Source organism: Chanodichthys erythropterus, chromosome 6 (assembly GCF_024489055.1).
Source record: "Chanodichthys erythropterus isolate Z2021 chromosome 6, ASM2448905v1, whole genome shotgun sequence".
In the NCBI taxonomy this organism is placed as follows: Eukaryota; Metazoa; Chordata; class Actinopteri; order Cypriniformes; family Xenocyprididae; genus Chanodichthys; species Chanodichthys erythropterus.
In genome coordinates, this window is record NC_090226.1 from 22,018,560 (window position 1) to 22,037,382 (window position 18,823).

Here is an 18,823-nt window from a genome sequence, read left to right on the forward strand (position 1 = left end):
TCTGCAAACGTCTGGGGACTGAGGAGACAAGTTGCTCAAGTTTAGGAATAGGAATGTTTGTCCCATTCTTGTCTAATACAGGCTTCTAGTTGCTCAACTGTCTTAGGTCTTCTTTGTCGCGTCTTTGTGATGCGCCAAATGTTTTCTATGGGTGAAAGATCTGGACTGCAGGCTGGCCATTTCAGTACCCGGATCCTCCTTCTGCGCAGCCATGATGTTGTAATTGATGCAGAATGTGGTCTGGCATTGTCATGTTGGAAAATGCAAGGTCTTCCCTGAAAGAGACGACATCTGGATGGGAGCATATGTTGTTCTAGAACTTGGATATACCTTTCAGCATTGATGGTTCCTTTCCAGATGTGTAAGCTGCCCATGCCACACGCACTCATGCAACCCCATACCATCAGAGATGCAGGCTTCTGAACTGAGCGCTGATAACAACTTGGGTTATCCTTGTCCTCTTTAGTCCGGATGACAAGGCATCCCAGTTTTCCAAAAAGAACTTAAAATTTTGATTCGTCTGACCACAGAACAGTTTTCCACTTTGCCACAGTCCATTTTAAATGAGCCTTGGCCCAGAGAAAATGCCTGCGCTTCTGGATCATTTTTAGATATAGCTTCTTTTTTGACCTGTAGAGTTTTAGCTGGCAACGGCGAATGGCACGGTGGATTGTGTTCACCGACAATGTTTTCTGTAAGTATTCCTGAGCCCATGTTGTGATTTCCATTACAGTAGCATTCCTGTATGTGATGCAGTGCTGTCTAAGGGCCCGAAGATCACGGGCATCCAGTATGGTTTTCCGGCCTTGACCCTTACGCACAGAGATTGTTCCAGATTCTCTGAATCTTTGGATGATATTATGCACTGTAGATGATGATAACTTCAAACTCTTTGCTGCAATTTTTCTCTGAGAAACTCCTTTCTGATATTGCTCCACTATTTTTCACCGCAGCATTGGGGGAATTGGTGATCCTCTGCCCATCTTGACTTCTGAGAGACACTGACACTCTGAGAGGCTCTTTTTATACGCAATCATGTTGCCAATTGACCTAATAAGTTGCAAATTGGTCCTCCAGCTGTTCCTTATATGTACATTTAACTTTTCCGGCCTCTTATTGCTACCTGTCCCAACTTTTTTGGAATGTGTAGCTCTCATGAAATCCAATGAGAAATGTCATGAAAATGACATTTCAAAATGTCTCACTTTCAACATTTGATATGTTATCTATATTCTATTGTGAATAAAATATAAGTTTATGAGATTTGTAAATTATTGCATTTCTTTTTTATTCACAATTTTATTCACAATTTATTCACAACTTTTTTGGAATCAGGTTTGTAAAAACACTGTGCGATACTGAGCTCGTTTAAAACTGAATCATAAGTAAAAACTTACTTATGAACTGTTATGGGATTTATGTATAACAAGTAGTTCCCTGCATATTTACAGGACATTTACAGGACAAGAACTTTACTGTGCACAAACATCGGAAGTGCACTCCCAGAAAGCCGTGTGAATGAATAGAATTCTCTTTCACATCATCTTGTGCTTAAACTGACACAAAATTATGTAAAAACTCCCATCTTTGCAAGTATCCTAGTAAACATAGTTGGTAAGTTAATGTAAACAGTTGAGAAATAAAACTGATGCGTAACAGTATATTGGATCTGTGCATTATGTCTTAAAGGGACAGCAGCCTACACCTGCTGCTGTTTTTTAATGTTAATCAAACAACAATGGACAAAAAAAATCATTCATTGCTCTTGACTGAATGACATTTGTAACTTTAATAAAAATTCATTTATATTTAATTTATACAGTGAAGACAACTGTTAGACCTACCATGAAACCTGAAAAGCATTTGTATCTTTGTTCTCTTGAGCCTTGGAGAAGCTCTAAATATGCCCTGTGCTATTAAATGAAAGACGAAATATGATAGCAATAGAATGAACAGTGAAAGAAAAAAGCTTGTACAATACATTTTAACAGGCACAATTAAAGGGTTAGTTCACCCAAAAATGAAAATTCTGTCATTAATTACCCACCCTCATGTTGTTCCAAATCTGTAAGGCTTTCATCCATCTTTGGAACACAAATGAAGATCTTTTTAATGAAAACTGAGACCTTTCTGTTCCTCCATAGACAGCTACGTGACTACCACTTTGACACTTCAAAAAGTTCATAAAGTGATTGTAAAGCCATATGAGATATGAGCTGTGACCATATGAATTGAGTGGTTTAGTCCAAATTTTCTAAAGATACCCCATCGCTTTATATGATGAAAAGATTTAATTTAGGCATTTATTCACATATAAACATTGATCAGTGAACATTAAAGCTGAATCGAACCTGCTTGTAACACACAAGAATGAACTTCATTGGTTCTTGAATGTCATGCTTGAGCTTCCATTTACCACAACAGATGTGCAAGCTGATGAATGTTTATATGTGAATAAAAGCCTAAATTCAAACTGTTCATCATGTAAAGCAATCGTGTCTCTTCAGATAATTTGGACTAAATCGCTCAATTCATACAGATTATGAACTCTATGAACTTTTTGAAGCATCAAGTGTCAGTCACGTAGCTGTCTATGGAGGGACAAAAATCACTCATATTTCATCAAAAAGAACTTTATTTGTGTTCCAAAGATGAACAAAAGTTTTACTGGATTGGAACAACATGAGGGTGAGTAATTAATGACAGAATTTTTGGGTGAGCTAACCCTTTAAGCTTGAAAATAACTGAAGGAAAAACACTGCTCATAAAAATGAAAGGAACACTTTGAAAACAGTTCTCAATGGGGAAAAATTCATGTTCAAAGATGCCTGAAAATCAAAGTGAAAAAATGATGCAGCAGGCAAGTCAATTTTGCTGAAATTTCATTGCAGCAACTCAAAATCGGGGCATGCTCCTAATGAAACGACGGTGTACAGTATTTCCACCCAGATCTGGACCAGGGCATCACTGAGCTCCTGGACAGTCTGAGCTGCAACCTGGCAGCGTCGGCTGGACCGAAACATAATGTCCCAGAAGTGTTCTATTGGATTTAGGTCAGGCGAGCGTGGGAGCCATTCAATGGTATCAATTCCTTCCTCCTCCAGGAACTGCCTGCATACTTTCCACATGAGGTTGGGCATTGTCGTGCACCAGGAGGAACCCAGGACCCACTGCACCAGCATAGGGTCTGACAATGGGTCCAAGGATTTTATCCCGATACCTAATGGCAGTCAGGGTGCCATTGTCTAGCCTGTAGAGGTCTGTGCATCCCTCCATGGATGTGCCTCCCCAGACAATCACTAACCCACCACCAAACTGGTCATGCTGAACAATGTTACAGGCAGCATAAAGTTCTCCACGGCTTTTCCAGACCCTTTTCACATGTGTCACGTGCTCAGGGTGAACCTGCTCTCATCTGGGAAAAGCACAGGGCGCCAGTGGCGGGCCTGCCAATTCTGGTGTTCAATGGCAAATGCCAATCGAGCTCCACAGTGCCGGGCAGTAAACACAGTAAACTAGAGGAGGTCGGGCCCTCAGGCCACCCTCATGAAGTCATTTTCTGACAGTTTGAGACATTCACACCAGTGGCCTGATGGAGGTCATTTTGTTGTGCTCTGGCAGTGCTCATCCTGTTCCTCCTTGCACAAAGGAGCAGATACCGGTCCTGCTGATGGGTTAAGGACCTTTTATGGTCCTGTCCAGCTTAGAGTAACTGCCTGTCTCCCGGAATCTCCTCCATGCTTTTGAGACTGTGCTGGGAGCAAACCTTCTGGCAATGGCACGTACTGATGTGCCATCCTGGAGTTGGACTGCCTGTGCAACCTCTGTAGGGTCCAGGTATCACCTCATGCTACCACTAGTGACACTGACCCTAGCCAAATGCAAAACTAGTGAAAAACACTCAGAAAAGATGAGTAGGGAAAAAAAAATTCAGTGGCCTCCACCTGTAAAACAATTCCTGTTTTGGGGGTCGTCTCATTGTTTCCCATCTAGTTGCACCTGTTGTTAATTTCATTGAATTCTAGCTGAAACAACCCCCTCTGCTACTTAAATGACCAGATCAATATCCCAGGAGTTTAACTGACTTGATGCTATTCTCTGATTAAAAAGTGTTCCTTTAATTTTTTGAGCACTGTATATACTTATGTACCTAACCCTAAACAAATTAAACCAATGAATATAATTCATATTATTTTGGTTTCTCTACCTAACATATTAAAAATTACAAATGCCATGAAAATATAGGTATAGGTACAGGTGAGTTCCAAAAATGAAAGTATCGTTATCGCCCTGGTTCTGGAAAAAGTGGTATTGGTCTCCCTAACAAAAATTCTTCTTTTTAGAAATGTCATATACAATTGTTTGTCATCTGACAACCATAGGGAGGTGCTAAACCTGACAAACACAATCATGTTATATATACATGTTGCTTATTTACTGACAAATTAGCATCATGTTTTACATCAGTAGATACAAAAGATGCCCTACTGATTCTGCCCACAACAGACCATTAAAATGATCACTTACTTACATGTTGACACTGACAGCCACTTCAGTGACAGCACTATTTAACGGTAGGGACAGTATGAAGATTTGTCCACAGAAATAAATAGAAAATCAAGAAGAGGAGTGTGTCAGCCAGCTTTGGCTCTGATTCAAGAGGTCATCCCAGCACGGAGTGCTCAGCAGAGACATGGCCAGTGGGCCATTGGGCATCTCTCCAGGCCTTCAGTGGCAGTAGCTTGCTGGGGGTTCACACTTTTTCCTCAGTGCAACCATAGTTTGTCCCCATATTCAGACCATCTGGAAGCAAGCAAAGAAAATCAATCTCAAAATCAGTGGTGCCCCAAGGGTCATTTAAAAATAAAGGATATAATATTTTTATATATAATTCTAATGTTTATAATGGATATTCTTGATATACATTTTGAGGTGAGCAAGATTTTTTTAAAGAAATTATTTATTTTATTAGGAAAGCAAGGATGCATTAAATTGATCAAAATTGACAGAAAAGACATTTATGTTACAAAACATTTCTATTTCAAATAAATGCTTTTATTTTATTTCATTCATCAAAAAAAATCTTTAAAAAATTATCACAGTTTGCACAAAACTATTAAGCAGCAACTGTTTTCAATATTGATAATAATAAATGTTATCATTAAGGGATCATGAAGACTAGAGTAATGATACTGAAAATTCAGCTTTTGTTTTAAATTACATTTAAAAAAAAAGTTATTTTAAATTGAAAATTTTATTTTCACAATATTACTGTTTTAACTGTATTTTGATTAAATAAATGCATCCTTGATGAGCATAAGAGTCTTCTTTCAAAAATATATATTTTAAAAAAATCTTACCAACCCCAAAGTATCTTCTATACTTAAAGTGTATTTATAAATGTATGATAGGTGTTATTGAGGAAAGTTTGTTAATGTTATTAACTATGGATTAAAAATGAAAAATTGTTACCTAGACAATTTGGCATTTCATATTGGGGGTCTGCAGGTTTTATCACATTATTATACTGGCATAATAAGTAGGCCTATGAATCACATGTTTTATTGATTCACCTCTAATGAACTAGCATATGAAATGAATGCATGAAAATTAAAAATATAATGCAAATAAATGCATTCTAACAGATTTGTGTCTTACATTCTTTATTACATCTTCATTAAATTAAAGTAATAAAACACATGCAATCCAATTGTATTTAGCTTATTTGGTGGTCCCTAACACTGCTGGAAGGGAAGCCGTCTTGCTATTGAACATAAGTTGTCCAATAAACCAGTTCCCCTCTCCACCCCACCCTGTTATCTAAACACGTTACCTGTGCAGTAGCTATATGTTACCACTGCTGGAGGAGATCACCACAGATCTCACACTCAGAAGATGCTCAGGAATGCTGCCACACTTGATGACTGTTGATGATGGACCTATTTTCTATTAATATCAATTGATGCAGCTTCATACAGCACTGACAGATCGTTGTTATCTCTTATAGTATTCCTTCTGCTGCTGAAGCCCCTCAGATAATGGATGTCTGACTGCAGAACAGCAGCTGTGCCAGCAGCTCAAGTGAGTTGAGGAATATTGTGGTTGGCTCCAGCAGGCAGGCATATAACAGGAGTCCACGGCTGCGTGATTGCTCCGTGGAAAACGTGAGCAGAAAGAGGAATATGAACTGAAAGAGCCGCAGTATAACCTCGTGAAGAAGGAATAAGCTGGGAATTTTTCACTCAGGATATCCCCGTTCCTTCAGACAATCGTCTGTTTTCGCAGTCAAGGTGAGATTTTCCCCTCAGAATTTTACCTTCATGATGAACAGCAGCAGATCTGTCAGAATAAACAGCATGTACCCCCGACGCGACGCGACAAGAACGCTGCCATTATAATTAACCTATGTGGGAGAAAACGCGTGCTTGTCGCGTCGCGTCCAGTGGAGATGCAGTAACGTTAGCCTATTATTTCGATAAATGATCTCTGAGAGTGTCGCAGTGACTGCTATACGGCAGCAATTTTAGTTTTACATAACAAACACAATCTCAGTCTCACTTTATTGTATGAATCAAAATGATTTAGGCAGGAAAATCTGTAAACGTGAGAGTATTGATATCGACTGCAGGTCATTCATGTGCAGCGTTTTTCAGTTCAACTCACACCTGGTCAATGGACCTACACCTGATAAATTCCTGAGTGATTAAAAAAAAAAAAAAACCTCTTGGCATTTAACTCACTACTGCAATCGTGACAATCATTTAGGCTAATAGGCCTGTTATATTCCTGTCATTTTGCATACTTGCATACCTGTCATTTTGCATGTTACTCTTCCACCCTGTCTTTTGTACATTTCATTATAAATAGGCCTATATATATATATATATATATATATATATATATATATATATATATATATAGAGAGAGAGAGAGAGAGAGAGAGAGATAGATAGATAGATAGATAGATAGATAGATAGATAGATAGATAGATAGATAGATAGATAGATAGATAGATAGATAGATAGATAGATAGATAAAGTCTATGAACAATAATCAAAGTGTTGAATTTCTAAATTTCCAGAGTAATTGAAATCATCATCAGGGACTTTTCTCATGATGTGTGGACATTAGCAAGACTGATCTAGCTCATTCTTATCTGATTACAATATTGATTTTTCCTGGGTCTCTTCAAGTGTATAATGATTTTGCCTTGACTGGTTATCGTTGCTCCAAATCTTTATCGACCCATATATTGTTCTGCAGTTTCGTGGATAAATTTTGCTCGGATTCTTGCCTACAAACCAGGGTCAAAAAGTAGCAGTGTTGCACAGCCCACTCTTTAACCCCACTTTCACAGGGAACAGATTAGTGTGAGAAACCCAGTCAAGTTTAATTAACTTTCTGCAGTCAAAGTCTCTCACTGTGAGTATGTGTGAGCACAAACAGTCTTTTTGGAGAGAACTTAGCGCCTATGGATTCTTCTTTAAAAGTCACACACACACACACACACACACACACACACACACACACACACACACACACACACACACACACACACACACACACACTCAGAAATCTTTTGCCTGTGAGACATATTCGGCTCTTCGAGATAAACAGAGCTCCCTCTCTTGAAAACAGGCTCCCTGCTAATTTCAGCAGAGCCTCACTCACTCCCACTCGAGAGTTGGGAGAGTGTCTTCAGGACAAGTGCCTTGTTTAGTCACTGTTGATTTGGCAAAGAGCATGAAACACTATTCTCTCAATGCCTGCTCAAACAATAGCCCACATCAACATTTGTTCATTATGCTCTTTTGAGAATATTCTGAGAGGAGCTGTTTATTTAATATTTTTTTCCTCAGGCACACAGTCTGTTATCCATTTATTCAGGAGGGCTTCATTCTGTTTGAGATGAGAAAATAATTGAACATTTTTGTGCAGGCCTTTTCCTGTGGATATAACCAAAGCTCACACATTTATATTTCAAAATATAATTAAATATATAAATATATTATAAATATTAGTTTCTTCATAAATTTCTTGGATTTTTTCACATATTACTTTCTTAATATATTTCTATTGTGCAAAATATATGTAAAAAATAGCAATTACCCAAACTTATTTTAAGATTGAAAAAGCATTTATTTGTGCCATTTGAAGTACATTTTGAGATATATAGGCAGTTGAAGGTTAAAATTACCTTGCTGTTTATATTAGCTTAAATGATAGTCCATGTCTGTTATCTTTATATCTTTATATTAAAATTACACATTTAAAAAATACATATTTAGGAAGCTATTTCTCATGTTACATTCGTGGGCGTATCCAAATTTTTGTCCAATCAGATGCTCTCTAGAATAATATCACCTTCTGATTAGCATTAGCAAATAGCAAATCATGGTTCACGGCTGTGATGTGCAGTAAATAAACTGCATTTGTCCAGTCTTTTCATGGGGTCTTTTAAATGAACTTGTTTTGACAGAATAACTTCAGAAGACCACCACCATGATGACTGCACGTGAAAAAATCAAGAAGAAACCGCCTAAAGATAGTTTGACGCTGCTACCCTGCTTCTATTTTGTAGAGGTACGTGCCATAATTTTTTAGCAGTTTAATACTTCAATACAGCAATTAATGTCTCAGGTAATTACATTACACACTCTATACAACTGGGCTTCCTCATTTTCGTTGAAGACATAATTGAAAATGCATAATAGCATTCAGTTTGAGTTTGTTAGTGTGTATACCTTTCACCACACTGTCAGCCCTGGAGTACAGTACTCTGTGTTGACATTTAACAGCCATCTGCCACAGTCGCTCTACAGTAATTAAACTGTGCTCTGATGTTGATATGTTTGTATCAATCTTTAATATCTGTTTGTACTTGAGAAAGAGCAATTTAGTACATTTGAAAATTGAAAAAGACTCTTGCATTTATTACATTGTAATAAATTTGTAATTACCATGTAATTACACGCACTCTCCATCCCCTGAGAAAATAGCTACCCATTGTGGCGTCCTCCATGGTTTCACTGTACTTCCTGGAACTGACGGATGTGCTCCAGCCAGCGCAGGTGGGATTCCGCTGCCATGACCGTTCACTCAGCATGCCCTACGTGGACAGCGGCGATGAGCTCATCCCTCTGCTCATGCTCCTGAGTCTGGCATTTGCTGGCCCTGCTGCCTCTGTGAGATGAGAGCAATCATAACAACTTATATTTAAATATTTCTAACATTTGTGACCTAACTTGTCAGGGTTGTTAAAGTCAACATGTGCACAATGTTCCAAAGAAAAAAAATGTTCTTTACTTGTCTCTTTTTATCAAATGTATTAACTTTCTTCTCCAGAGAAAATATACAACCTTAGGTCTAAATTATATTTCTCTACTTTAATATCTGAAATCACTTTATTTTATTTTATTGTCATCAAATTATATTTACACAGGCCAAAGTTAAAACGTTTTTGATTAACAATTATATAATTCTGTTGTGTTCAGATCATGATGGGTGAAGGTCTGCTGTATTGTATGCAGTCCAAACTTAAGGTCCGTCCAGGGATTGAGGGAAGCATCAATGCTGGTGGATGTAATTTTAACTCTTTCCTGCGGAGAACTGTTCGTTTTGTTGGTACGTAACAGTCTTCATTGTAAGGCAATTTTGTATTGCAAAACCCAGAGTATTTGGTGCAAAAATATGCTGAATCTGAGGGCTGTGTGAGATAAGAGTTTTAGTGTGGATTTACAGTATAATACTGGCCTCCAATTGCCTTACACCAGGGATCTCCAAACTCGGTCCTGGAGGGCCACTGTCCTGCAGAGTTTAGCTTCAACTTGCCTCAACACACTTGCCTGGAAGTTTCTAGTAGTAAACCTTGATTAGCTGGTTCAGGTGTGTTTAATTGGGGTTGGAGCTAAACTCTGCAGGACAGTGGCCCTCCAGGACCGAGTTTGGAGACCCCTGCCTTGCACTGACATTTTTACTTTACTTTTTTACTTTTTTTTTGTTTGTTTTTTTTTTTTTTTTTTTTTGCATTTTGTGACTACACAGTGTGCAAAATGAAATCTGAACAGAAATGATGCAGTTGAACATTATGTAACATTAGTCAGGCACAGAGTGTTACATGAAGCTGATGAAATGAGTCATCAGTGCTTCATTCCTCATAATCTGTCTCTCTTTTTAGGGGTTCATGTGTTTGGGCTTTGTGCAACAGCACTAGTTACTGATGTCATCCAGCTAGCCACTGGCTACCACACACCATTCTTTCTCACAGTGTGCAAACCCAATTATACTGTCCCAGGTGTGTCCTGTGACAAGAACCCTTACATCACCAAAGACATTTGCTCTGGCCAGGATCAGCATGCTATTCTATCAGCCAGGTAATTGAGTGATTAGCCACTGGATAACATCTGATTATGTGATTAACTGTGTTTAATTTCAACCTTGTACAGTCACCATTTACTTTCTCCCTTTTGTGATTTTCTTCCTGTATAGCACTCCCTATTCACCCACCTTTTTTTTTTTAAATCTTAACATTTGACATTGACTTCTGCTGCATATCTGGTGTAGACTTACTCTAGATGTCTGCTTTCCTTTGTGACAGGAAAACCTTCCCTTCCCAGCATGCAACCCTCTCTTCCTTTGCTGCTGTTTATATTTCAGTAAGTCTTTTCAACACAGTGTTAATGTGTGTTTCCTGAATGTTTACAGCAAATACTGTTTATACATGTAAACCTAACAGGCTACTGCGGTAAATTCCTTTAGAAGAGAAATGGAGAGTATTTAGGACAGTACAAAGTGATTGTACTGTAGATAGAATTAATGCACAACTAACATAATATTGTATTATAATTTAGATGGGCTTGGAAAAGACAGAAGTAATAGATTTCAACACTGATCAAATTTTTAAGAAAGGTGTGATTTAATATGCGCATTTGCTCATGTTCGCTAGATTAGTGGAAGTATAATTATAAGTAAGCGCTTCACATGTCTAGGTACTTGGCAGGATCCACTTCAAGCGACAGACGTGGAGATAAGTTGTTACTGCTTCCCACCTTGCGCTTGTCAGACTGTCAGAAGCTGTAAGGCAGCTTGTTATTAATTTGCACATGACAGCTGGAGACCTCTGCTGCTCTCTACTCTTCTAGATGTACTTCAACTCAACAATCTCAGATAGCACCAAGCTGCTCAAACCTGTTCTGGTGTTTGCCTTTGCCATTGCGGCTGCATTGACGGGACTCACTCAGATTACCCAGTACCGCAGTCACCCCATCGATGTGTATGTTGGGTTCTGTATTGGAGCTGGTATAGCTGCCTACCTGGTGAGTGATTGGTTTTCTGATGTATATTTGCATGTTGTCATGTCATGTTGCTAATAAGCTTAATGTTTTACCCACGTAGAACATGTTCCTGCATCAAAATCCTTGTTGGTTCTGGAGCAACATTACAATCAACTATTCAGATTTTAGCATTTGGTTGGGCAAAGCCTGGGGATAGGGACTTCAACAACATTTAGCAAACTATCTGTTTCCTCAGGATTATGACAGTTTACATTTGACATTTGTTAATCCTAAAAAAAAGGATGCAACTTACTTTAAATTCAAGATATACACCAAATCCTGTATTGCCTGAGAATTGAACCCATAGCTCTGAAGTTGCTAGTGCCATACAATTTGAGCTATACAGGCAGACCTTTTGGTGGAGACATTGTTTTACAACCAACAACACTGATCCAGGAACACACTGATCCTACTTGGCTAAATCATGTTTTTAGATGTTTCCAAACCGTTCCTAGAGTCTTCCCAACACTGCACTTGTTGGATATTTCTCTTATTGTATAAACTCAGATCAAATCATAGAGTATTCCACTAATCAACTGATGAGTTAATTCGGCTAGGTTACATAAGGGTGATACCCAAAATGTGCAGTGCTGGGTAGGCTTCAAGAAAGGTTTGAAAACCCCTGCTGTAGCTTAAACAGTATCAAGGGTAGCCAATCCTGCTCCTGGAGGGTTACCATCCTACAGGGTTCAGCTCCAACCCTAATCAAATATACCTGAACCACCTAATTAAAGTGTTCACGATTACTAAAAAGTACAGGCAGGCAGGAGTGTTGAAGCAGGATTGAAACTGAAGTTTGCAGTGTTGGGGATAAACAGTTTAGGACCCTTGAAACCAGATATGTTGAATAAAGACCTGGAGTCAAAGTTTAAAAAAAATATATAATAAATCGAAGAAAAATTTAATGAAGAATAGTTTGCAGTTTCATCAGCAGAAGCCCGCTTCAAGTCTCACAAGGAGTTCGTACTCTAACAGAGTCAACTAACTACGTCATTACTTCAGGTTGAATGATTCTGATTGGCTAAGCAAAATAGACAAATTTGGTAATCTTCCACACATGGACAGATAGTCAGAAGCATATCTCCATTCGTCACGATGCTGACGACGTGACTCTGGATTTAGGTACTGGATGTCTTTTTGGGGTCATGACATGGAGTCTGCTGGTCTCAAGCAGAATGCCAGTTGTCCACCAGTACAAAGGATCTGCACAGAACACTTAGCACACATACACAGATACACACGTTTCACAGGTTGATCTGAGCTCTGCTCTGAGCAGGAAACTTTCCCAAAACATACTGATAACATGTTCTTTTCTCTCAGTGAGAGGTACAATATTCAAAATTATTTTCTAGTGTTTGAAAAGGAAAAGAAATGCTTTAACACACGTTGAAAAAGTCATTCAAATAATTTAACAGAAAGATAAATGTTGATAAATATCTTAAAAGATATATATTGAAGCGGCAGTGAATTCCAAAATCCACTCCTTCAGCACGAATGTAGCATTCAAGTAGCAGGTTTGGCAGTAGAACATGGCACTAGCAATGACAAATCTATTTTGATACCTAGGGAATGCAGAAACTGATATTATGGGGTATAAAATATGAATGCCATTGAATGCTATCTAAGTCACTTTGGATAAATGCATGAACTTAATGAGTGACTGTCATTTTGCCAGTTAGAATTATGGATAATCACCTTTTTTGGTTAACATTAACAAACATACTACTAACCCTATCCTTAATGCCATCCCAAACCTTAACCATTAACTACACCTTTAATCAATTGTTCAAGCCTCAGCCCCAGCCTTAAGCATTACTCTAACCCTAAACCAAACCCTGATTGCTTGATAGGAATGTTGTTAATTGTCGTGTCATTGAACTAAACAATGTAATTAAGCCACACTAGATTGAAAGTCTGATTCATTCCAGGCTTTCCATGCTGTTGCCAACTTCAAATCTCCTGAGGACACTGTCATCCCGCAACCCCCTCCTCTGCAGAAGGATGCTTTAAGGGCTCTGGCCCAGCGAGGTCATGACTCTGTCTATAATAAAGGCCATGCCTCTGAGAGCAATGAGGAAATCACATCACCAGCATCTCTAGACGGACTAAACCGGCCTGTACAGCGAGAGAAAAACTCATTGGGAAGCTTAAAGAGGGCCAGTGTGGACGTGGAGCTACTGGCGCCTCGCAGCCCAATGGGTAAGGAGACCATGGTAACTTTCAGCAACACATTACCCCGTGCTACAGCTCCAGAGGAGCCAACGAGACGTCTAGTGACAGTACCTGTTCCTGTACCACTGGACCCCATGCGATCACAGCAATTAGTATCTGAATGGAAGCAAAAGTCGATGGAGATGCGAGGTGGTAGTTTGCCCGATGACGACACCAGCGAGCAGGGCTCAGACGGTGGTGATGACACGACCACAGAGGAGGACAGCGTCCATTCTTCAAACTATCCATCTGTTCCACAAACTACCAAGCCAGCTAATCCACCTGTAGGTGCAAGAGTAGTAATGCCCCCTCGTCCCCCTGGACAACCCTCAGTCCCCCCACCTGTATCCCCTAAAAGCGCCAGCACTCGGGCCAAATGGCTGTCCATCACTGAGAAAAGTGGTGCTACTATTCCAGTTCTAAAGGCAGGGAATCAGCCTCGGATCATGCAGGTCATTGCCATGTCAAAGCAACAGGGACTCCTGTCTGGATCAGCAAAATCCTCTGAGACTTCGTCCTCCTCTGGTACCTCGTCCATCACGGGTACAGAATCATCACCCAATCGCTCAGAACGTGACAGCGGTTCAGGTATCATCACTGTTGATGCCCATGCCCCCCACCACCCTGTAGTTCGTATGACCTCCAATCCCAATAACCCCTGGGAGTGGAGAGGTTCTTGTGATGGAAACATGGCTGAGTCATATGAGCTCAAAAACCTCAACCGTGAGAGTTCCCGTGGTTACCGTCATGTCAGGAGCAGCTCTCCTTGTTCCTCTGTCAGTGAGGCTGACCACGGGCCACCCCAGCCCCTTCAACTTCCCCAGCCACCACTTCCCCCTCAACTCCCACCTGTGGGTCAAACCTCAGAAGGTCGCAGTCTGCGCCGCAAGACCCCCCTAGTTTCGCTGGATAGGGAGGGCAATCAGAACCACACTGAACAGGAAAACTACTACAAAAAGCTACAAAGCGGCAGGCGTTTTAAGGAGTGACAATGTGCTAACACTTTGTGGTCTTTTGGTTTTAAATACTTTATTTGATTCCATGAGGGATATCAGAATGACCGGATCCACTATGCTTTGAGTCAGTAGAGCCTTCAGGAGATGCTGCTTCTGACAACTTAAGAGCACAATGGTATTGCCCTCTGAGGGTAAACCAAACTACATTATCAAAATTCCTCTCAGCTGTATTGTATTTACATAAACTTTATATTCTCAAATTCCTACAAGTCAGATTGTAAAATAAGGTTCTCTATTTATATTGCTGCTCTTTTTGTCCATACTTGACGTACATAAATGTCCGAGATGACTGAGATGTCAAATTGAATTTATGTGTATGTGTGTTTACGCACGATTGTTTAGTGTATGTTGTAGTGATACAATGATATTAAAAAATATTGCCTTGTAACCCTCATAGTGAAAACCAAGTGTTTTGTTGGCTCTCTATGAATGATGATTGCTTTTCAAAAGGGTAACGTCCTACATTCTACATCTGACTATAATTGCTGATACTGTGTTCTGGACATTTTGCAAATCTACTGAAAACACTCTGTGAAAAAGTAGTGGTAATATGTGGAAGCACTTTGAATAAGCACTTATGAATTACATCATCTCTTTGTGTGTTAACAAATGAGGTGAATTGGTATGTCTGTGAAGTATTCCAAAGGAATATAAGACTGACCTGGACTCTATAAGGGGAGTTTTTTTGTTTGTTTTTTTAATTCATCATTTACCTTATAATGAACAATTGAACAACAAGTCCATGTGAAGAGTTTACTGAAAGTCCCACATTTTATGTGTCCTAATGAGAATTTATTTATTTATTTATTTTGGTGTAAATCACAAAAATAATTTCTACTAACTCTCTGGGATTTATCTGTAATAGTTAGCGATCTCCTTGTCATGCTGTTTCCCAGAGGTTCTCCTCTAGATGAACTTGGTGCATGTTATGTGAGTGTCGTCAAGGTGGAAGTGAAGCCTTGTCAGTAAAGAATTCCAATCTGTTATAATGTACATGTGAAGCTGTCACTGCAGGTTAATTTCTGTGTGTGTCAGCTCTCTCTTTCCGGTGCTCTGAGCTACTCCTGGATCTCTGTAGATGGTTGTCCGTAATGGATGCTTCGTGTTGATGCAGTTTCTGAAAAAAGACAACATAAATGACAACAATAAAAAAGCTGCTGTAAATTACAATGTATGTAAATTGTAATTTGTAATGCACTGCAAATCTTTTCTCCATTTATAAAGTGTAAATCTAAGCCTATAGGAGGTTTGAACCAATCAGTAGACTTTTGGCCATGATGTACATGAAAGGTAAGCAATTCTGCCATTTGGTTTATAAACATTAATTCAAATCACAGGAAGGCAGTTTACTGGGATATATTCATAACCGTGCCAAGCAAGACAATGAACATGTCTTGCTGTCTGTCTTTCACTGACCTCAAATTAACATTTCATTCAAAGAATGGTAGTGTACAGTAGCATCCTCATTGCTATACTGGAGCATTATGACAGAGAGAAAGAGACCTCAGAGTGAGCACCCCCTGTTGGTCTCACTTCTAGCAGCAATTTAATTCTCATAATAAGTCTCCCATTCAAGCACTGGCCAAGCTCTCCCCTGCTTAGTTTTAATAAACCACGTTAAAGATGCAGGGTGGCAGGTGCTCCAATGCAAACAAAAAATGCTCTCAACTGATGCTGAGCCAACTTCTTAAGTTCAGGCCCCCACAAACCCCAAGATAACCCATACAGAAACATAAAACACCAAACATGCATTTCATATTTCTGTCAGCAGGGTACAAAATAAAACATCATCTAGTGTTAAAATTTTTTATGAGAACCGATATTATAGTTCAAATAAATCCGTAACTGCTCCGAGACTCAAAGGTTGAAATGCAGTTTTATTGGAAAGGTAATCCACACTCAAGGTCCAAAACAGGCAAAGGGTCATAAATTCACAGGAAGGCAGTCCAAACAAACAATAAGGCAGAAACACACAGGCAGACAGGGAAATCCAACAACATGCAGAGATCAAGAAACCAAAATACAGGAAACACTAAACAAGACTTGGCAAAAAATGAATGAGTGATCCAAGCTTATATAGGGTGAGGTATATAGGGTGAGGTAATGAGCTAATGAGACACAGTTGTAAACAATCATGGATTATAGATCAGGCAATGGACTATGGGAAATGAAGTCCTTGATGGTGTGGCAAAAGTCCAGGGTGGAGTGCCCTCTGGTGGCGATACGGGCACTCTCACAGGTGATTGTGACAGAATCTAAACATTAAAAGTTTCACATTTCACAGTGGAATTTTGCTGGAAAAAGATAAATGTGACCACCTTATAATTTATTAATGCTCAAAAAATAAACCAACACTATACCTAAACCTATCCATCACAGGAACCTATTCCTAAATCTACCGTCACAGCAACCTAACCTAATTCTAACCATCTTTTATATATATAGGTGTAGGTGTGTGTGTGTGTGTGTATGTGTGTGTGTGTGTTTGTGTGTGTGTGTGTGTGTGTGTGTGTGTGTGTGTGTGTGTGTGTGTGTGTGTGTGTGTGTGTGTGTGTGTGTGTGTGTGTGTGTGCGTTGATGTAGAGTGTAGATCTGTGTGGCATTTGATTATGTTACACTAAGAAAGCTCCCAGGAGCACAATAGCTCTTGAGGTCTAAATGATCACTTCAATATTTACAGTAATTATCCAAAATCATTAACCAATAAAACATTCTGCAGATCTGCAAAATGCTGTGCTTTTAAGTTTGATCCAAGTATGACTGCTTGCATTTGGGACCTGATTTTTAAACCTCTTGATTTCTCATTAAACTGGATTTTTTAATCTCCCCACCAGAGATAATTTTTAGCCTAGAGCATTTTTGTAAGACTTGCTGAGGTCATACTTTAAATTCTAATTAAATGCAAATTAAACCAAAGCACTGGCAGTGCAAGCATTCCTAAATATAAAATGAGATTGAATATGAAACTTTCCGATGCAGGATGTCACAAGTCACCATTCATAACTGGCAGGAAGAGAAGAAAAATATAAGGTTTTTCAGCTACTGCAAAGTGCACCATTTGTAACAGATTTTTATTACTTAGATTAAAGGAAAATATTTTGAGTAATGATTATAGTGATTTTACCAAGAAATAAAAATGATGAAATATACAAGATGCCTAGACAGCATCCCACACCTGGGGTTTAATTATACCGTTGCCATGCAATGCTCACAGTGAATACTGCAGAGATGCACAAAGGATGGTTTTTTTCTCCGCTAGAGGCATCAACAATTAGCTTTCTGTCAGTCCAAACGAATGTCAAGCCACCTAAAAAATATTTTAAAGAGACTAATTTTTGAATAAATGTCAGTATTTCACTGCTACATTTCAAACAAACTGCAGATGTAGACTACTTAATGAATAAATGTTCCGTAAATGTAATTATAACAATTAATAGTTGAATTGGAATTACCAAAATGGATGCCAAAGTAAATAATTTCTTAGTTGATTCCAAATTATCATTATAGGCACAGACACGCTGGCTTACGTAAAAATGTTTCAAGTCTTTATGTGTGATGTTGCAACCTCTCAAAAAGCTGATGGTTCACCTGGCATCAGTATTTGCTTCTTCCATCTAGTCAGCTCTGACGCCTACATACGCTTTCCAAACACGAGCAGTGCCCACGCCATACACTGCAACTATCGTGAACTCTGCAAAAGCACAAACAGAGCTCTGGCTGTTGCTATGGTGACTGGGTTGAGCAGTGGGGGCCTCCAGTGCTGCGCAATTTTTCATTTTAATAAGAACTATGTGTGTTTCAAGGGGCAGGTCTGGGCTCACAATCACATAGACATTCAATTCATTTGATTACATTGAATGCTTTTGAAAGATGAGAGGTTGGAATGAATTTTGAGCACTGAGTTTCCTTTATTTTCAGCTGTGAGGTGTATGGCTCGGTTTATTATGTGATATCTGATGTAATCATTTTTCAAAAGACTAAAGAAAAATGAAATAGACTCTGGAATAATGTTTTGTAAAAATATTATTCATTTGAAAGCTATCACTTTGCTTCATTCATTTTCAATTCTTCATGTGATGGATGAGAGATGGGTTGGAAATGTTTCTTATCAAATGATTTACTAGTGAGTTTTGGATATTTAGTCCACAAAATATTTCTCATTTCATCAGCCTGTTCTTCATCTGTTGGCAGGAGCTAACTTGTCCTCATGAATCAAATTATGCAGGAGTCCAACAATAAAGGAAAATAAATAGAAATAGTACC

General features: G+C 39.0%; 1 protein-coding gene across 1 annotated transcript; it reads left to right on the forward strand.

The window, feature by feature from the left end:
- The first annotated feature begins 8,502 nt into the window (after positions 1-8,502).
- On the forward strand, positions 8,503-14,533 carry plppr3b (phospholipid phosphatase related 3b). The gene is made up of 7 exons (XM_067387394.1): positions 8,503-8,583; positions 9,000-9,185; positions 9,495-9,624; positions 10,178-10,373; positions 10,598-10,655; positions 11,142-11,315; positions 13,262-14,533. The coding sequence occupies exons 1-7, from the start codon at positions 8,503-8,505 to the stop codon at positions 14,531-14,533; spliced, it is 2,097 nt and encodes a 698-aa protein (XP_067243495.1).
- The last annotated feature ends 4,290 nt before the right edge of the window (positions 14,534-18,823 follow it).